The 20,459-nt window shown below is 32.9% G+C and overlaps 5 protein-coding genes across 5 annotated transcripts; 2 read left to right on the forward strand and 3 right to left on the reverse strand.

The window, feature by feature from the left end:
* The first annotated feature begins 1,378 nt into the window (after positions 1 to 1,378).
* Positions 1,379 to 5,636, forward strand: LOC128395484 (uncharacterized). The gene is made up of 2 exons (XM_053355910.1): positions 1,379 to 4,063; positions 4,191 to 5,636. Exons 1-2 carry the CDS (start codon positions 2,546 to 2,548, stop codon positions 4,611 to 4,613), a joined length of 1,941 nt encoding a protein of 646 aa, XP_053211885.1. The 5' UTR covers positions 1,379 to 2,545; the 3' UTR covers positions 4,614 to 5,636.
* A 204-nt stretch (positions 5,637 to 5,840) lies between these two features.
* LOC128395486 (paired box protein 1 homolog) lies at positions 5,841 to 7,447 on the reverse strand. The gene is made up of 2 exons (XM_053355913.1): positions 6,449 to 7,447; positions 5,841 to 6,291 (listed from the first exon to the last, which is right to left on the reverse strand). Exons 1-2 carry the CDS (start codon positions 6,864 to 6,866, stop codon positions 5,858 to 5,860), a joined length of 852 nt encoding a protein of 283 aa, XP_053211888.1. The 5' UTR covers positions 6,867 to 7,447; the 3' UTR covers positions 5,841 to 5,857.
* A 751-nt stretch (positions 7,448 to 8,198) lies between these two features.
* LOC128395483 (DNA topoisomerase 1-like) lies at positions 8,199 to 12,797 on the reverse strand. Its single transcript, XM_053355909.1, has 4 exons — positions 12,636 to 12,797; positions 12,253 to 12,418; positions 10,251 to 11,910; positions 8,199 to 9,926 (listed from the first exon to the last, which is right to left on the reverse strand). The coding sequence occupies exons 1-4, from the start codon at positions 12,681 to 12,683 to the stop codon at positions 9,824 to 9,826; spliced, it is 1,977 nt and encodes a 658-aa protein (XP_053211884.1). The 5' UTR covers positions 12,684 to 12,797; the 3' UTR covers positions 8,199 to 9,823.
* A 144-nt stretch (positions 12,798 to 12,941) lies between these two features.
* On the forward strand, positions 12,942 to 17,075 carry LOC128395482 (5'-3' exoribonuclease 1-like). Its single transcript, XM_053355908.1, has 4 exons — positions 12,942 to 13,122; positions 13,364 to 16,308; positions 16,376 to 16,511; positions 16,624 to 17,075. Exons 1-4 carry the CDS (start codon positions 13,048 to 13,050, stop codon positions 17,068 to 17,070), a joined length of 3,603 nt encoding a protein of 1,200 aa, XP_053211883.1. The 5' UTR covers positions 12,942 to 13,047; the 3' UTR covers positions 17,071 to 17,075.
* A 1,896-nt stretch (positions 17,076 to 18,971) lies between these two features.
* LOC128395487 (histone chaperone ASF1-like) lies at positions 18,972 to 20,289 on the reverse strand. The gene is made up of 2 exons (XM_053355914.1): positions 20,130 to 20,289; positions 18,972 to 19,984 (listed from the first exon to the last, which is right to left on the reverse strand). The coding sequence occupies exon 2, from the start codon at positions 19,973 to 19,975 to the stop codon at positions 19,187 to 19,189; it is 789 nt and encodes a 262-aa protein (XP_053211889.1). The 5' UTR covers positions 19,976 to 19,984; positions 20,130 to 20,289; the 3' UTR covers positions 18,972 to 19,186.
* Positions 20,290 to 20,459: the final 170 nt, after the last annotated feature.

Below are 20,459 nucleotides of genomic sequence, written 5' to 3' on the forward strand. Positions count from 1 at the left end.
TAAGCTCGAAAACACAAGGACAAAGGAGTAATTTTGTTCCAACAATTAAAGAAATTAACATCAAGTCGGTGAACTTTGATTATCGAAAAGAATAGAAGAAGAAAAAAAGTTTGTTAACCCTTTTCATTTGTTTCTCTTCCTTTGATTCTAATACGTGAGGTCAGAGACAAAATCCCTCAAAGGGATAATCAAGTAATCGTATTTAAAGAGATAATTAATTTCTCTGATTAACCATCTTCACAACAGGTAAGTGAAAGTCTCATTGAAATAAAAGGTTAAACTGTTGAGAATAATTAACTTGTTATCTTTAAGTGAGAAAACATGTTTACCTTTTTCTTAGGCGATGGTTACGATTGTAAGTAAAACTGATCTTTCACTTGAGGAAGAACTGGTAACTTTGTGCCGAAGTTAATTAGAACTTGTTTCAAATTCATCCTTCAACTTGATGATTATCCATCAATTCACTATTCCGAATCTCTCTCAACCTTCAATGTCTTTGGTTCTTGCAACCAGAATCCAGAATAGACCAGGGGAACCATCGCCTCTTAGCTCACCCTGAACACCACGATGACCAGTAATAATTAGCCTCTAACTTATGATCTGAATGAGGGAATCACATCTCAATCTTGAATCATTCAAGGAAATTATATTTTCTATTAAAAAGATCAAATTACTCTCATAAACTTAAAAAGTTTACCAAATCAAGGATAAACATACTGGACAATATTTTGGAATCTCGTAGATGATTTATCACTGGTTTTACCCGAGGAAATGTCAATTAATAGTCTATCAAGAATTGGAACATAGAAAATAATTAAAAGGAAAAGTCTAGTTGACTAAATGTAAAGATTTTGGAATAGAAAACAAGTTCAATCATAAGAAACACTTTTCACTTTTTTCTCAACAATTTGATTTCAACGAAACATCCAGAGAATTAAGAATCAGAACCTCGTTCGATGGCTAAAGATTATATATAAAATCCCATCAAAGTATCACCAATTCTAGGAAATAAAATATCATTCCAATCTCAATAATAATTATAATTCATCTCAACAGATTAACCAAGAATTAAAACTTAGAAAAATGTAACAAATAAACAATAGAATGACAATCGTCACAACAAGAGATCAAGAGAGTCAAAGGCAGAGTTTTTCTCTCAACACATAAATAATGAGTCTAATCCATGAATAAATAATTCGAGAATCAATTTGAACACAAAACAAAAAGAATACGAGTAAACAATTAAATCTTTTAAATGAAAAGTTTTAATTGCGAAAATTAAAAAAGAAAAGCTCACTAGTGTCATCTAGTTTTCTAAAAGAGAAACTCAAACTCTTTTCTTTTATCGCTCAGTTCATTTCTCTTCATCTCTTTATCTTCAATGGAACATTAGTTTTTGTTTGTTTGTTTTTCTCAAGTTTTGTTTGATTTGATTTTTTTTTCTTCTATTTATTGGTTATAATTTCAATTGTTATTTTCTGTGATTTCTAAATATAAATAATCTACGGGCGATTATCACAATTCCATTGGGTTAACTCTTCTTCCTTATTGTCTTTGAAGTTCTCTTCTGGGTTCCCTTTTCGATGTTATTCTTGTCTTCCATCCTCTCAACTTTTTCTCCACCACCACCACCATCATCATCACCACCACCACCATTACCATCATCATAATCATCATCATCATCAACATAACCACTTCCACCACCACCATAATCTTTCTTTCTGTCTCCTCCTTGGTTTTAAAGGAAGAGAGATAAGGGGAATAAGACCTTTTAACTGCCCAACAAACTACAGAATCTTTTGGTTATCTCTTTTGCTTTTTTCTTTTGCCTTTTCGATATTTTCGCCTATCCTATTTACCCTCTTCATCTTCCTTTTCTTCCTCTCCCAAGACCATCTCTCTTTTTTGCTTTTTTTCACCCTCAGTGTGTCTTCCTCTCTCTCTCTCTCTCTTCCCTTCTCTCCCTCTCTATCTTCCTACCTCATCGGTTGTATCTTTCTCACACACACAACACACTCGGTGGATATTTTTGCTTTTTTTTCCTGAACAATACCTTTTATCATCTGTTTTGATAAGTCAATCTCTCTACCTTCATTCGCTTATTTTTACCCTCATCTTCATACACTTTGATCTGATTGGGTTCTCTCCATTCTCCCTCACTCTCTGTGTAATCTTCATTTTATTTTTTGATTGTTTGGATTCATCGTTGATTATTTTCTGGAACTTTTTTGCTGTACTTTCATTTCTCTTCTCTACCCTCTCTCTCTCTCTCTCACCATTCCAACTGATTACTCAACCATCATCATCCTGTTCACAAAAAGTTACTACATCTTGTGCTTCATTTACCTCTTTTTCATCTCTACTGGTGAATATCTTTTTCTTTTTACAAAGTGACGATCCTTGTCTCTTCATCTTCTCTTCTAACTGAGTCCCTTACACAACACAAACACACACACACAGTTTCTGTTTTTTGGGTGTTTTTGCTTGGATTGGTTTATGTGCTTGGAAACAGGTACCTTGTTGTTAAAACCTGTTTTTCACTCTCATGGAAAATTTTGGTCTCTCTCCGGACAAAGTGGAAAAGCTTTACCACCAAGCTCTTCGTCTTAATCATCTCACATCTCAAGTTCATCTCATGCCAACCGAAAAGAAGAGTAATGGTGAATCTTCTAAGGTTAAAGCTCGACCTTCAACGGGTAAAATAAGTAACAATAATAATAATAATAATTGTAAAGCAACACCTAACTCAGCAGGAACCATGAGAACAGACCAATACTCTTCATTGTTGGACCAATCGTTGCGAGAATGGGAAGTTTTCAAATATGGTGATGATTATGGTTTCAAAGATCTACCCACTGATCCAACCACTAGTAGTCCAAAAGACCAATACCCTGGCCAATACTCTGGTGAACACAATAATGATACCAACAATAGAATCTCATCAAATTTGATAAGTGATAACTTTAACAATTTAGTTGATGATGATGCTTTCAGTGGAGATTTTATCAGTGTTCTTAATAATGTTGAAGTAATCGGTGAAAAGTTTGTCAAAGAAATTCAAGCCATGAAGAAACTTTTCAATTCAAATGATACATTTAAAAATCAATTTGAAAAAGTTTTCTGTACATTGAGAAGAGAAAAGATTAGATTGGAAATTGATCTTCTTCAAGCAAGAAGATGCATTGAAAGTCTTAAAAATCAATTAGTTATCGTTCAAGAAGAAGCCGATCAATGTAGAAGAGAATTAGATGAAGAGAGACATTGTTCAAATTTACGAATCCAAAAGATGATGAGACGATTTAATGATACCAAAAACGCTCTGGATAAAACACAGAAACAATTGGCCATTCGACGGATTAATTCATCTAAAGAAAGCTCAAAATCAACGATGATCACACCACCAACTATAACACCCATCATAACAATTAAAGCATCAATCAACAAAAGTAACAATAATAATAATAACAGTCAACATGATTCATCCCCAGAAGGAAAATCTTATGGTGAAAATGGTGAAGCAATGGAAGAACCAGCAGGATCACCTGAATCTTGTAATGAACAAGCACAAGATGATTTATTACCTTCATCTCGTAATGGTAAATCTCCAACCAGTAATTCATCAGTTGATTTAAACTCAAATCTAAATGGTGAATGTGATTTAAGTGAAGAGCTTGATTTAAGCACCAATCATGCTGATCATCCAATGAATGGAAGCGCTGCTTGTAACAGTGATTCATTTGAAGTAACCCTTGAAGAGATGGGCTTAGATTGTTTACCAAATGAGACCAATGATCCTTGTATATGTGCTGCTATTGTTATGAACAAAGGACGAATTATTTTGCACAATTTAAAAAGATCAGAATATTTGGCAACAATTTACGAGTATCGTAAATATCGCCCCGAGTTTACTGATGGAGACAACGATTCACCAATGGATCCAAATGAGGAAGATTATGATTTTGTTAATATGCTTCCAGGTTCTTGGTTCAATTCAAACATTGACGGCTGGTTCATTGGTAGCGAAACACCCGAAGAGAAAAATCGAAATCATCCAAGATTATCTGTAAGTAATTACCTAATCTCTTTCTCGAATACCAAATTCGTTAATCTAATCAATTGGTTCTATTTATTAATAACAAAAGATTATTTCTCATAATTAACCGATAAACTTTTTCTTGTTTCTCTTTTAGGATTATATCCTTCTCGAAGGTCTAATACCTGTTGAGAAGGCGCTTTACATTCAACATGTTGTTATGAAGGAAGATGTTAAACACGCAACTCAAGTGGCCTCCGTTCTGATCCGTCGAGTTTTACCAGATATTTATGTTAAAAATTCTCTTCTCAGTGGCAATACCCTCAAAGATGAATATCCACCCGCTAAATGTTTCATCGAATCATTGGCCAATGGTTTACCTCTTGGTGTTGGTTATCGTAGATTTTTAGCCATTCAAGCTCACGCTTTTCGAGTGATTGGTAAATATGGTCCATTAAGCTATATCGAAATACAATCTGTCCGTACAACAATCAGCAAGTGTCTTAAAGAGCGTCGTCGAGATGATCGACGATCTGGTTTAAAGCGAAAACGTTCATCCACCTCAGTGCTTCCTTTATAAAATACAAATTCAATTGTAAATAATGACCACAATTCCCATTTACCGATCTAAATTTTGGACCTGGTAAACTAATCGCACATCTAAAATTCTGTACATCGCCTTATTCATTCCAATTTTATTCACCATCGTGATCTTATCTCTCTTCAAATTTTCATACATTTATCATAATCTTGGCGATTAATTTGATCTCATTCATGAAAATTGTTCCTACCGCCAACTGTTTCCCTGGTGAATTGTAACTTTATTTTCCCGTTAATCGTTAATATCAAGCCATCATTTTTATCACCACCGTCATTATCATCACCACCACCGCCACCATTAACAATAACAAATTACCACCAGCATATTCATCTTAATCATATCATGATTACAACAATCAAAATGTTGAAACAAAAATCAGCCGCTTGTCCAAGCACAAAACTCCCTCACCACTGTGCTTTACAGAGTTAATTTAGATATAATTTGATTATTGATTAACCTTATTTTGTACATTTCAACCCACCAATATCGCCTTAATCTCTTACCAGGATGGGTGAAAAAAACTCACAAACAATTCAAATTAGTGCAACAATTAAAAGTTGATTGTTCGCATCCTCAAACTATTCATCAAAATGCTTTAATTAAAAAGTGTTTCATCTGTGCATCATTTTTAAACTTTAATTCCATCCCAGAGAATGTGTATGAATCTTTCAGTCGTATTTGTATCCTCATCATTCCCACTCGAAATCTATGTAATCATATTGACAATTCCATCATCATCATCATCCATAAAATCAAAGAGGAAATTTTTCCATGATTTAAGTTTAAGGGAAACAATTGAAACTTAATTTGATCGGATTTCAGTGTTGAATACTGACAATAAGATGAAATATAATCTAATCAAGATTAATCTCTATTTTTTAATTTATCGTAAAGACAATTATTGTAAGATTTTGACTCGAACCATGAAATATTCCGATTCTTTGATCACCCCAAATTCTGGTGACCAAAGGATTTGAATCTAAATAAATATAAATTAACTGATTCTTTATGAAAAGTATTTATTTCATCTCATTAGATGATAAGATCTACAATAGTGATGATGCAAATGATGATTAATCTTCCTATTCTGGAACCATAGAAAATGATGAGATACACTTATTATTACCACCATCGAATCATCAGATTGATTAATAATCTCTGAAATTTATAATTAGAAATGAAGAAGAAAAATCTAAAATCAATCGATTATTGAAGAAAACAATTTATTTAATTGAACCCAAAATATCTCTAATTAAAAATGAAGGTGAAGATGAGTTTAATTTTGAACAATTAATCGGATCAATTTTCGGTGAAACTTGAGGATTAAGTTGATTAGAAGAGGAATGAGATTGATAAATTGAGACACGATGATGTTGATGATTAAGACTATGAAGATTTCTAGGAGTTGATTGTCCAGTGCATGAGGAAAGCGACCGGACAATTGGATCACAATTAACTTTACTCGGTTTATGTTTACCATAAGATTGACGGAGAATCCGATTAATTGATGAGATGCTTGGTAACGATTCTTTGGAGCAAATTTTTTCCTCCAACAATTTATCCCTAATTTCCCATGCAAACAATGAACTATTGGATTCCTTATATTCCTTAATCTTCCTCTTGACCAATGGAGTGGACACACGAGGTTTACTTCCACCTACAATTAGCACGGATCAATTAAAACAAGCAACAATTAAAGCATTTCAATCTTCCAAAGTAGTAAATCAAACAGTAACAAGAAATAACTTTTCAACCAAAACAAATTGTTCAGTTCAATGTGATTTGATTTGTCAGGTTAACAATTAACTACTCACCTATTGCTCCAGGCATAATTGACCCCGTTTCAGCAAATTTGGCCAGTATCTTGGACACACATCCATGGGAGACCAGTAATTGTCGGGATATATCGCAAGGTCGATAACCACAAACCGCTAATTCCAATATTCGTAATCGTATATGGAAAGGTAAAGGTTTCCCATTTGAAAAGGTTCCTCCCAATTGATTGATACCGTTTGTGGTTGTCGATGGTGAAGATGATGGAAATAGATTAATTGTCGACGAAGAACTGTTAACAATTAAATTGTTACAATCACTTTGATTTGTTGCTGTTGCCAAAGATGAGGAACCATTTGAATTTAGTAGAAATGAGAAAGCGGGTAACGATGAAACAAACGGAGCTAAATTAGCCAATGATTTATGATTAATCTCATCGGATTTGATTAAATTACTCATGATTAGATTGTAATCGAACAATTAATCAAATAAAATCAAATGAAACAATACTAATCAGATAATCTTCTCTGGAATAACTTGGAATCCAATTAGTAGAGTGTAAAAGTTAATATTCCTCCAAGAACCGCAGGAAAATTTCAAAGTTGATTAACACAATTTACTAATTTGTTTTGTTTTCCTTTGATTATGAGTCAATATTTAAAATTGAATTTTCTCAGGAACAACAAATTAAAAAGTTTCGACTTGATTAAGAAGCGTTCTCATGATTTAGTAAAACAACAATTAAGGTCAAAATCAGAATTCCCTTGATATTATTCATTGGTACTCATTGAACATTGAACAATGATGTCTGATGATCATGATGATTCCTAGTTGATTCTCACTCGATTATTTTTATATATTCATTGTCACTTTATCTTTTTCTGTTATATTTGTTATCATCCTCATCCTCATCCTCATCATCATCTTGAGAAAGTGACCAGATGACTTGAAGCAATTGAAATGACCATTGGAATGCATGGAAAGAAAAAAGGTAAATTCAATTGATTACGATTTCGAAACGGAAACAGATATAATTCCGAGTTGATTTTATTTCTATTTCCTGATATAACGGCCACAGAACCAAATGTAATAACTTTTATTTTTATTAACCAACTGATCATGATGATGATGATGAAAATGTTGATAACAATCAAAGGGAAACTGATGATGATAATGATTACAATTGATCTGATTGTTTTTTTTTATCTTCTACTTAGATTCAATTGTGAATCAAGTTTACAATCACTTCCTTTTCAACTTATCTCTATTCAACTGCATTTAATCACAATCAACTCTATTATTAACATTATTTATTGGATTAATGGACACAATTTATTGTCTTTCTATTTACTCTTGACCAATGGTCAATCTTTATGTGGGTTGATGATGATCTTGTTTGGATTTTCTTGTTACGAGTTGAATATCAATTTAAACACAAATTGATTTGCTTTTTCGCAAATAATACAATTAATTTATTACAAAGACAAATTATTAAGATTTATAAATATAATTGTTTCAATTTTCACAAGTTAATTATAGTTAATCTCCTTAATTGTTGTTGCATTTGTGGTCATATTTAACAAGGTAAGAAAAGAAAAGTTTATTAACTGGATTAATGGAAAAGGAGACAATTAACATTGAAAAGTAATTAATTTTTTTTGTATTCTTTTTCTTCTTTGACAATTAAATTTAATTACAATTACGAGTAATGAGAATGGGAAATTAAATTAAGATGGTTGCAATAAATGGTGATCAAAGATGATGGAAACTAATTGAACAAGTTGATTAGTCTTTAGTTTTTTTTTTCATAACAATTAGCATTTAAAGCAGAGGGAAAAGGGAACAGTTAATTGTTGTGATTAGTTAATTTCGGTTTATAATATTATATAATAGATAACAAAAGTCGTAGAATTGAATGTTGGGAAAATTGGTTGATTATTGTGCTTTAGATTTGTTGTTAATTGTTTGAAAGAAAAGTCAATGTGGTTCTAATTGTTGATTGACAATTAGACTTGTTTTTTTTCTGTAGTTTTTATCGTTTGCTAATAAGGTTAATCGATGAATTGAAAATTTAGTTACCGATGTAATTGTGATATTCCAATTGTAATTAAGAACAATAATTTAGAAATAGTTGAGGAGATTCTTTGAAACATATTAGATTTTCTATGAAAGCAGTTTAGAGCAATTTATTATTGGTAAGCATATCGTGGATGTTGTGGTTTGGAAATGGTCTTGGTGATGGAGTCGATTCATCAAGTTTGCTAATTGCTCTTAATGCTTAATTGTTGTCTTTATGTTTGTATGCAAATAAAATGATATCAATAATCACTCGATCTCTTCTTTTTTTTCGTTATCTTTAGAGCCAGCTAGAGTAGCAGTTGTAGAGGAATCAAAAGAGGTTGTCGGAAAAGGAGAGCGATAGTGACATAAATACAAAGACAAAAAGTGGTACAAGTAGTTCAATGTCAAGGGTTGATGTTTGGTGGTAATGCCCAGCAGATTTTTTTCTTCATTGTTTTCTTAGGCCCAATTGGTTATTGTTTGGTTGTTATCGGTGTTGTTGTTGTTGGTGGTGTGGTGGTGGTGGTGGTGGTAGATTGTTACTGTTATCTCAAAAAGTTGATGTCTAAAGTGTGATATTGATGGTGAAAAAAACAAGATGAGGATGAAAAGTATATTTGGGTTGGGTGGGAGAAAAAGAGTCAAGGCTAAAGAATAGTAATGTCATATAGGCAAGAATACACATTAGGTAACCTATTAGAATAGAGTAGAAAGATAATATTGACAGATTTCTACATTTACCAAGTAAAAAATGAAAATTTTTCATGGAAAAAAAGAGAGAAAAAAGGAAGTAAAGAGGGCAAGATGGAAAGATGGAAAAGAGAAGGTGGAAAATAAGGTAGCAGAGAAGAAAAGACTTGAGGAGGTAGAGAAGAAGTGTTTTTGAAGTAGCCATCCTTTGGATTTCCATTTGATTCGAAAGTATTTATATAAATATTTAAATGGATTGATGAGGGCGTCAATTCATCCCGAAAAAAAGACAAGAGGTAAAAGGTAATAATGTAAGAGAAACAGTATATAAATACTGAGAGAAAGAGGGTTATTTTTTTGGGATACAACGAAAAAGAAATATGAAAAGAGAGAAAGGGTTTGGTATGGTGGTGATTTTGACGGACACCGTTGGTCAAAGAGAAAGCTTAATATTATCGTTGCTTTTACTTCGTTAATTTCACAATGGTTGTTGAAATGTTGGATGTCCAAAAGGGTTAGACTTTTGTTTCTTTAATTGTTTCTTTGATACCATGATTATTATATTGAAATAAGAGGGAGAAAAAGAGTAAAGTTGAAGTTTATGTATATATTTAGCAGCGAGAATTTTTTTATCTTCATATTGATTACTACTTGATTCTCCTAAATCACCATATAAAATCAGGTTCAGCCATTTCAATTGCCCAACGGAATTTATCCCTCTGGGTTTTGTTGTAAATTTTCTCGATTGGAACGTTATACTTTTTACACCTAAAAATGGTAAGAAAAATACAAGTTTAAAGATAAAGTTAATTAATTGACTTGATTAGTAATAATTAAGTGTAAGTTTGTTATAAAAGAGGAATTAAACTTTGATGATAATCTTTAAGGATATATCATAAATCTAAAATCTATCAATGATTAAGGCAAGAATATGATAATAAGTTCAAAATGAAAAGAGAATTGAAAAATGATATCAATGAAAAATAACAAGTTCAACTTTATGAATTAGTTATCTTAATGAATGGTGAATTGGTTGGTGAAAAAGATTAAGTTGATTAGTGAAAATTGGAATTGAAATTGAAATCAACTTACCAAGCAACACTAATTCTTGGATCCAAATAATTAAGTTTACTAGTACCAAGGGCAATTTGTTTATTTTCTTCTCTGTCAACTGCTTGGACTTCTAATTTTTTTAATTGTTCATCTAAGGTTTTCAGCTTTTTCTTTAATTTATCGCTTTTGTCACTTTTTAACTCCTTCTTAACTTGCTTAATCTGATCTTTCTTATCTTCAATTTTAGCTTGTAAATTTGACATTGATTTTTCAAACGTTTTGGGAACTGCACGTTGATGGTTACATAGAACAGCAACAGCTCGATTAGCACGATTATAAGCCAACATTAATTCAGCTTGAGACATGTCCGGTTTTGTTAACAGTTTCAATTGTTCTTGTAGGGTAAATGAGGCATTGAAGGTACGGAAAACTTTGGCCGTCAATCCATCCATCAATGAGTTAAGATATTTATTAAGAGTTGATGTATTCAAACGGTCAAAAAGGTCATCCTCAGGTTGTTTGTTTTCCATGAAGAGTTTTAAATTTTTAAAGACTCTCTTTTCAACCGGCACTGAATTACTATATCTAATTGAATCTTTACCAAGAAAATCAAAGTCAACCACATACTTTTTATCGCCTTTCTCCTCGTGAAGAACAATGTGTTCACAACGAAGGGAACAACAACCCACCGTATCGGCAGTTTCACCTTCTTCCTTTTCGTTACCTGCTCTTAGTGCAAGTTTATCGATGAAATAAAGGGCAACTGCACGTTGACGTTTAACCATTTCACGATCTTTGAAGTCTTCTCGGTAATTATTTCGAATATCGTCAACAAATTTACATAATTCTCTGGCTTTCTCGTATTTTTGCCAATCTTTCATAGATTTCAATTTAGAAGATGGATTCAACATGACATACTTGACATTGCCCATAATATTTTCAGTCCAAGATGCCAACCATGAAACGGTGTTGTCGTGTCTCACCTCTTTCCATTTGTGACCAGAAGGTGGTGGGGGAATAGGTGCTTTTTTACCAATGTTAATGATAATATCTTCTGCATTGATACGAGCTTTAACTTTACCCATCTTTGGATGTTCACCACGTCCTCTGAATAAACCTGGAGGTTCAATTCTGAAATTACCAATTTTCTGTTTATGTCCATCAACTATACAATAACCATATTCCTCAATGAGGGCTTCCTCCTTCTTTTTCCTTGCTTGTTTCTCTTCTTTAGTCATCTGTTTACGCAATTCGCTTTGTTCTTTAAAATATTCATGCATCGACCTAAAATCACATTTTTTTAAATCTTTGATAGTTTCTCTTTCATCGGCTGTCATATATTTACGCCAATCTTTGAAGAAATTTTTGTTGAATGTGTCCTTAATGGTGTATTCATGGTCAAGCATTTTACCATAAAAACCAGCAATTTCTTCAGCTCCGAGAGATAATTTCATAGGTTTACCATCGTAATAAAATTTGACATTAGATGGGAGTGGATCATAATCAGGAGGAAATATCGGACCTTTGTGAATCAAAGTTTTCCATTTAATTGTTTGGTCATTATTTTCTTCTTCCCACCATTTCCAAATATGTTGGGCTTCCTCTTCCTCTTTTTTAACCTTTTTCTTACCAGGAGATTTAGTTGGGCTACCATTTGCCTCAGATTTAGATTTTTTCTTACGAGGAGGTGAGTCAGGATCTAAAGAAAAGAAAGATGATCGAGAAGAAAAAAAAGGAAACAAAAGCAATATATTAGTGAAAAGAAGAAGAAATCATGACAACACTTTAATTAGCTTCCTTTACATGCAACCAGTCAGGTACATACACACATACAGCAATTAACTAACAAAATTCTGAGAAAAATGCTAGAAAAATAGGAATGACTAACATTGAATCAGAAGAGAAAACTCGTGTAATTTAAAACAAAAGAGTAAAAGAGAGAAAAAAAATACATGATAAAACACACACACTCAAATCCATAGAAACACAGAATACAATGTGTGTAAAGTGGAAGCAAAGGGAAAGAAGTAAAAATACCAACCTGGCTTTATGGTTTTAGATTTTTTCTTATCTTTCTTTTTATCACCACTGGACTTTTCTTTTCTTTTCCTTTCAATTTCCTTCTCATAATCAGAATAATTAGATTCATCATCAGAATATGTCTTCTTCCTTTTATTCGGCTTATAAGATCCGGTATCATTCATATGCTGTTTTCCAGTGGAAATGGAAGCAGAAAAAGAAGGAGAAGGAAAGACATCAAGCCAGACACAACCAGAAAAAAACCACACACATTATAATGGGAAGAAAAAAGAAGCAACAGAAAAAAAGATGAAAAAGAGGAAAGAAGAAGAGAAAGAGAGAAAATAAAAGACCGAATGACGTTAGAAAAGGTAACAATAATCACTAGATAATCTAAATACTTACATCGTTTGATGAACCATTAGTGGGCAATGAATCTTCGGAATCAGACATGATTAAAAAAATTAGCAAACACAATTAACTCCAAGAGAATGAGAAAAATAATTAACTTTGGAGAAAATTGAGAAAAAAAAATCTATCAGAAAAAGAGAATCTAATTCTACTCCCCAACCAGATGGCGTTACTTTTCCTTCTAAAAAGAATGTGAATGTAACTCCTTCTGGCGAATAGAAAATGAAACTTCAAATTTAGAAAGAAAGAAAGAAGAAAAGATTCTCCTTTCGCCTTTCATTCTACTATTTTCTTTGTTTGTGTCGACATTACATTAAATATACAAAATCTAATTTTCTTTCTTTGTTCAATTTAATCGGATCTTAAAAATTAATTGTAAACAACGAAATTAAATTAATTAATTATCATGGGTGTTCCTAAATTTTACCGATGGATGTCCGAAAGATATCCCTGTTTGAACCAGGTTGTCCGAGAAAGTGAGGTAAGATGGTCGATGCATCATTTTCTATTTCTTTCTTTAACCTTGTCTTCATTAATTTAATTCTCTCTATATTTCTCTCTATACTTATAACATAATATTCTCATTTTTTTTATCTTTCTCTTGCTTGTCTTTTTTTTCTGTCTCTTTTTGCTCTCCTTTTTCTTTTTTGGTCTCTATGTTCTCTGTTCTCTTTTTCTTTGAATCTAATACTGTTAACTGTATTTCTTTTGGCTATGTTTAGATACCTGAGTTTGATAATCTCTATCTTGATATGAATGGTATTATTCATGCCTGTTCTCATCCAAATGATGAAGATGTTCACTTTAGATTACCTGAAGAGGTTATGGTTAAAGATATTTTCAAATATATTGAAACTCTTTTTAATATCATCAAACCGAAAAAAGTTTTCTTCATGGCGGTTGATGGTGTTGCTCCTCGAGCTAAAATGAATCAACAAAGAGGACGACGTTTTAGGTCAGCAAAAGATGCCATTACCAGGGAAATTGAAGCACAAAATAAAGGAGAAATTTTACCTAAAGAGGCTCGATTTGATTCTAATTGTATTACACCTGGTACAGATTTTATGGCTCGTCTTCAAACACACTTGGAATATTTTGTTGCTGCTAAAATTTCAAATGATGAATTGTGGAGAAATGTTAAAGTCATTCTTTCTGGTCATGAAACTCCTGGTGAAGGTGAACATAAAATAATGGACTTTATTCGTGCCCAAAGATCACAACCTGATTATGATCCCAATACACGACATTGTTTGTATGGTCTAGATGCTGATTTAATTATGCTTGGAATGTGTTCACATGAACCTTATTTTGCTTTACTCAGAGAGGAAGTTAAATTTCGCCGTCGAAAAGAGAAAGAAACAACTTTCCATGTAAATCCTGAAGCAATTAATTTTCACCTTCTTCATTTATCTCTTTTAAGAGATTATCTTGATCATGAATTTTCACCACTTAAAAAAGTGTTACCCTTTGACTATGATTTAGAACACATAATTGACGATTGGGTACTTATGGGTTTCCTTTGTGGTAACGATTTCATTCCTCATCTTCCTCATTTTCATATTGCTAAAAATGCTCTCACCACATTGTACAAAGTGTATATGGAGGTTTTACCTAACTGTGATGGTTACCTTAATCACCAGGGTAAACTGAATCTTCGTAATTTTCAAAAATTTCTCCACAAATTATCTGAAATTGATGTAGAAAATTTTAATGAGATGAACGCTGATTTCAAATATCTTGATTCGAAAACAAGTAAATTCAAGTTCCCACGTAAATTGGAAAAATATGAAGACTGTATTGGTGTTATTGGTGAATCCCTGGAATCAGGGCCTGATAGTGATTCAAATTTGATTGATTTGTGTTCCGATGAAACCTCAGATGAGGTTGAAGAAGAGGATGACGAAGAATTATCCCTATCAGAAGAAGATGATACTCTTGAAGATGAATTTATCATGCACAAGAGAGATTATTATCGAACCAAAATGAACTATGAAGATGTTACTCCCGATGTACTAAAAGAACAGGCCTATTGTTATATTAAAGCTATCCAATGGAATCTACATTATTATTATGATGGTTGTCCTTCCTGGTCATGGTATTATCCTCATCATTATGCACCATATATTTCTGATGTTAAAAGCTTTGAAAAAATTGATCTCACCTTCGATCTTGGTCAACCTTTTAAACCATATGAACAATTATTGGGTGTTTTACCTGCAGCAAGTAAAGAGTTTCTACCCAAATCATTTCAACGATTGGTAACAGAAGAGAATTCACCTTTAAAAGATTATTATCCAGCTGATTTTGAACTCGATTTAAATGGTAAAGTTAACAGTTGGGAAGCTGTTGTTGTGATTCCTTTTATTGATGAAAAAAAACTATTAAAAGCTGCTAAATCATGTGAACCACAGTTAACCGAAAAAGAGAGAAAACGAAATTCTCATGGACCTCATTTACAATTCACTTATGTTCGTGAACATCAAACACCCATTTTATCAACATTACCTGGTATCTTACCAGATATTGAGGTTAATCATGCTAAACTCGTTAGAGTTCATAAAGATGCTTATTGTATTCCCATGAAATCAATTGTTAAGGGACTTTTACCAGGAATTGATCCTGATGTTTACACCCCTGGTTTCCCAACTTTAAGGACAATGAAACACACTGCAAGATTGGAAAAGGCTAGTGTACGTGTTTTCGAAATGCCTTCGTCTGGTTCTAGTATTTTAATTGATTTATCACCTAAACCAAAAATAAGCATACAATCTGCTCTAACCGAATATCTTGGTCAAACTGTTTACATTAATTGGCCATTTTTGGTTGAAGCTAAAGTTTCCAGAATTTGTGATGGAGAAAAAATGTACATCCTGACTAGTTCAGGTCAGCAAGAAATCCGAGAATTACGTGACAAGGAAAGGCGAGAAGCCGCTGCTCAAGTGAAAAATGTCGTGGATACATTAAAAAATCGACGAGGTATCTACTTGCCCGAATATTATACGGTTTTATACTGTAAACCACTCACTGGCTGTAAATATAATTTAGGACCAAACGGTCAAGTGTCTCTTGACAAACAATGGTCTCCCATTGAAAGTTGTACTCCACTTCCAATGAGTATCAAAAATCTTCCTATTAGATTAACCAGCTATGAGAGGACCAAAAAATTGGAAGAACTGTTTCCTATTGGATCAAAATGTTTCATTCTCAATGAACAGTATTATGGTGACATTGCGGATATCATTGAAGTTCAAAAGAAAACCAATAAAGTGAAAGTTCAAATTCAACGAGTCTCTGAGCCTGAAGCTGAACTGATTGAGGTTAAAAATCGTGCTTATGAGCTAATGAGCAAAGAATACATGACGAATCATTCATTGGCAACAAGATTGAATGTTAATCCTTGTATAGTTTCAAGATTAACTGGTACAGTGATGGTTGAAAAATCAAATGGAGATAAAGTCAATATTGGTCTTAATTTGAAATTTGTAACTCGAAGGGAATACGTTCCTGGCTATTCACAAAGACGAGAAGAAACGTGGCTATTTTCTTGGAAAACTTTTAAAATCATGGAAGAATATAAACAAAAGTTCCCTGAACTGTTCATCAATTTGAGTAAACTCGCTGATCAGAAACGTTTCCAACCAGAGCAAATATTCAGTGGTCCTAATCCGTAGGTTTTTTTTCAACAATTAGAAATTTTCTCATCCCTCCTAATGCTTTAATCTTTCTCATTATAGTGAAACCAAAATTACAGAAGTTGCTGGTTGGTTGAAAAAGATGCCTTATCAAAATGCTCGAAGAATGAAATTTGATGCCGAAGCTCTTGATGAGATTGTCGTAAAATGTATTGAAGATGTTTTGGACAGTCATAAGGTAATTATGATTAGATCGTAAAAGAAGAAGTTGAATTTATCTAATCTTTCATTTTTTCTTGTGTTTGCTTTTTTTGCTTTTTTGCCAATGTTTGCTTTTTTCTCTTAATTAGGTATTTTCCAACCAATTCGATCCGATCACTTTAGTTTACTCCACCAATCAGCTTTATCGTCCTGCCAACATAATTGGGCACTCGCCACCCGATTCAAATGCATCTTTTAATTTATTTAATCGTGTGGTTAATGTACGTGAAGGTATTTCTGTCCCACTTGGAGCAAGAGGTGTCATCATAGGTAAAACTAAAGATAAACTTGATGACGACACTTATCTTTGTGACATTGTTTTCGATGAGCCATTTATTGGTGGTTTAAGCCTCAACTGTAGTGCTGGAAGAGGTTATAGACTCCATCCATTTAACCTAATTAACATTTCTACAAGAAGAAGAATGGAAATTATGGTGCTCATGAGGAAATCGAACTGGCTCCGATTCAACCTGCTCGAAGTGAACATAAAGACAAAAAACCTCGTCAGAAAATATCTCCTGGTCCAAAGAAATTGATCAACTTATCGCCTAATCGTAATCATGAAAGACACGAGTATTCACTTAAACGTGATTATCTAGATCAAGATAATCAAAATATTGGCCACAATTACAATCACAGCAACTTCAACTATCACAATGATCATAGAAATAACAACAATGGAAAACAACCGACCATCTCATCACCAATACAAATCAACCATTCACCAAGATCATTATTTCAAAGTCCAAAGGAAATGAAAAATAACAACAACACAAATTTTGTTAAAACTGGACCAACATCAATTCTGACAAGAATCAAGAATAAAGAGTCTTCACCAGCAGAAGAAAGAAATAAACATACGATGAAGGCTTCATCGGGATCACCAGCTTCTGGATCATCAGCGCCTAAAAGTTACACCGGTCATCAGTTTATGCAAATGATGTTGGCAGAGGAACAAAACAAAGGTACAGCAAGAGCTACATTGGATGAATGGAGTAGAGTAAATTTCGGAAAAGAACCAGTCTACAAACAAGAACGTATTGGTCCAAGCAATGCAAATAAACTTGTATTCTCGAATATTCAGCTTCCGAATAATCAGAAATTCTGTCACCCAGTTAATCCATCTGAGTCACCCAGTAAAATGTACGAAAATGTGGCTCTCAAGGCTATTCGAGAATTGAAAATAAGCAATGTGACCGGTGTACCTCCTCCATTCGAACCACCAGCTTCGATTTTACCACCTCCACCTCCGCCACTTACATGGATCGAGCAGTTGGAACCTGATCCACCAATACCTGCTTCTTTCGTCGCTGAGAATCAGCGTATCATTCAAAACACTCTTGAACAACGTAAACAAAACGCTGCAACTCATCAAAATAAAATCAATTCTTCTCGGTCTCCAGTTGCTCATCAATATCAACAACAGCAACAGCAACAACACCATCAATATCAACAGCAAAGTCAACATCCGAATTATCAGATTTGTAATCAAGATGTTCCAACTGAATATCGTAATGGATCAAAACCACTTCTTGTCTCTTTTGGACCAACATATCGAAGACCGAAATAATCTTTTTCTTTTTGATTAAGATTACTACAGAAGTAATTGAGTGAATGTTCGTATACTCTTTTGGTCAAATAACATTCATGTACCACATCATCAAGTTTAATTGTACTTTTAACATCATACGTGCAATTGTTTTAGATGGAAATACGAAAAAAAAAGATCTTCAATTCACTCATAATTAATGTTTTCCTTTTTATTTTAATAACCATTCGCTGATGATTATCACTCTTAGATCGCATTGATAAATACTGTCAATTATTGTTTAATGAGAAAAGATCCAATCTAAAAAGGATATTTTAGAATACGCCTAAAATCTAGTTAGCAATAATTGATTAATTAGTGGAAGAAGCAAAGAACGGAACAAAAAAAGAATCACATCAGAGGAAAGAGAAAGAACAACAACAACAATTAGCTAAGATGATTAACTTTAAGTCGATGATTATGGTTAATTAGGTAACTAACTAATGGAAATTTAAATGTGTAAGTGACAGAGAGAGAGAGAGAGAGAGAGAGAGAGAGAGAGAGAGAGAGAGACACAATTCAAATGAACAGAATCGAGAGAAGAAAAAATCAACACAGAGAGAAAGAGAAACAAAAAGAGAGACAAAAAGAGAAAAGAACAAAAAAGAAAGAGAATAGAAAGAGAACTGAAAATGTAGACACAAGAAAAGGTGGAACCTCAACTAAGGCGCCATTTAAGTGTTTCTATTATCATTTTCATGGAAATTCAGTCATTTCTTATTCACATCGAGAATTTAATTCACTAAATCATTTGGTGTTCTTTGAGTGTTAACATTAGGAATCATTTTCTCTGAGATGATGGTTGATATGTAAGAGAATAAATTCTCCAGAGGATAATCTTTAGATGAGTTTTTCTATGACAATGGATAAAGATTTTGTTTTATTGGCGGTTCCCTTTACTTTAGGGTGTCTACATGACTGGAGGAGTGGGTGAGTTTTTTCATAAGACATTTTCCCACCTTTAGATTGCTGGTCATGTAATCAGCAAGAAAAGTTACAATTTTTTTAGGAAATTTTTTCTTCTCATATCAATGTTATGAGTTAAAAACGATTAATTAAAACAGTTACGAAGTTGGAATCTCATTTTGGGTTTGTAATTCAGTTGTTACATCGGGTGTTCTGGTTGAGTCAATGTTATTTAGAGTGAGTTCAGATTTGTTAATTATCTCTGCATTTGCTTCATGATTGTTTCCATTTTCTGAAATTATCTCATTATTTGGTTCGACATTCATCTCAGAATTTGCATCTGAATTCGTTTCTACTGAGATTCCATTGTTTCCTTCATTAACCATCTCGGAGTTCATTTCCATAGTATCCATTAATTCTTCCTCTTCATCAGCTCCATTTTCTTCAGGCTTGTCACCGCCATTTTCTTCCGACACAACAGCGTCACACCAATCAATTTTAAATCGAGTAACTCTTGGATAAGTAGCTAATATATTACGTTGAAGTTTATCAAATTCAGGTTGAGCCGGTGGATTTTCTTTCAACTCTTCAACTGTATATTCATTGTTAATATAATAACCAACTCGAATAAATTCTTTACTACGATAAGAACAGCTTAAAAGTATAACGGTAACACCTACAGCATCTTGAACTGGAATCTTCGATGGATCCGGTGGATCTGCTTGGAAAAGAAACATGTGACGACCTTCAGGAACAGGGCCAACGTAGACACAGTCCAATATTTGATCATATTCTTCACTATCAGCAGAACCAACATAAATTAATTTCCATTCTAAATCTTCCTTCAAATCCTCTAGACATTCAAAGGTTATCTCAAATTGAAAAGGTGAGTCAAATGCAGCAGGATTATCCAAAACGACCACATTGATTAAATGTACCTTAGCCATTATTAGAATCTATTTTAAAGATAAAATATAATTTAGTTACAGTTAAATATAAGAGAAAAAAAAATCACAAACAAAGAACAAGAAAGAGAAAGAGATAGAAAGAGAGAAAGACAGATGAAAAAGAGAAGAAAGAAAGTAAAGTAAAGACACAAACCCGAAAGACTAAGTGAACAACCAACAATGTCAAAGAACAAAAAACCAATCAGATTGGAATAATTAAAATGGATTAAAAACAGTTAAAGTTAATCAAAATTAACAAAGGTAACAATTAATGATTAAAGAAACAAGAACAATAATCAATTTTGTCTTTTCAATCAAATGACGGAGCCAAATGAAGACACCAAACGAGCCAATAGAAAACCAGGGACCGAATAATAATAAACAATATTCGCGGTTTTCTTTTTTCTATTGACAATTTTTTAGAAAATTAGACAATTAATTCAAATTGGATCGATGGTTTGGTCTGTAAACACACAACTCGCAA

Source organism: Panonychus citri, unplaced genomic scaffold (genome assembly GCF_014898815.1).
Source record: "Panonychus citri isolate SS breed McGregor unplaced genomic scaffold, ASM1489881v1 Contig00141, whole genome shotgun sequence".
NCBI lineage: Eukaryota > Metazoa > Arthropoda > Arachnida > Trombidiformes > Tetranychidae > Panonychus > Panonychus citri.

Excerpts from the sequence above, each read along its gene's own strand:
- LOC128395484 (XM_053355910.1), top strand. The coding sequence starts at position 2,546 with ATGGAAAATTTTGGTCTCTCTCCGGACAAAGTGGAAAAGCTTTACCAC. Across the intron at positions 4,064-4,190 it reads GAAATCATCCAAGATTATCT|GATTATATCCTTCTCGAAGG; the intron begins GTAAGTAATTAC and ends TTTCTCTTTTAG.
- LOC128395486 (XM_053355913.1), bottom strand. The coding sequence starts at position 6,866 with ATGAGTAATTTAATCAAATCCGATGAGATTAATCATAAATCATTGGCT. Across the intron at positions 6,292-6,448 it reads AATTATGCCTGGAGCAATAG|GTGGAAGTAAACCTCGTGTG; the intron begins GTGAGTAGTTAA and ends TGCTAATTGTAG.
- LOC128395483 (XM_053355909.1), bottom strand. The coding sequence starts at position 12,683 with ATGTCTGATTCCGAAGATTCATTGCCCACTAATGGTTCATCAAACGAT. Across the intron at positions 12,419-12,635 it reads CTAATGGTTCATCAAACGAT|CATATGAATGATACCGGATC; the intron begins GTAAGTATTTAG and ends ACTGGAAAACAG. Across the intron at positions 9,927-10,250 it reads CCAAGAATTAGTGTTGCTTG|GTGTAAAAAGTATAACGTTC; the intron begins GTAAGTTGATTT and ends TACCATTTTTAG.
- LOC128395482 (XM_053355908.1), top strand. The coding sequence starts at position 13,048 with ATGGGTGTTCCTAAATTTTACCGATGGATGTCCGAAAGATATCCCTGT. Across the intron at positions 13,123-13,363 it reads AGGTTGTCCGAGAAAGTGAG|ATACCTGAGTTTGATAATCT; the intron begins GTAAGATGGTCG and ends GGCTATGTTTAG. Across the intron at positions 16,512-16,623 it reads ATGTTTTGGACAGTCATAAG|GTATTTTCCAACCAATTCGA; the intron begins GTAATTATGATT and ends TCTCTTAATTAG.
- LOC128395487 (XM_053355914.1), bottom strand. The coding sequence starts at position 19,975 with ATGGCTAAGGTACATTTAATCAATGTGGTCGTTTTGGATAATCCTGCT.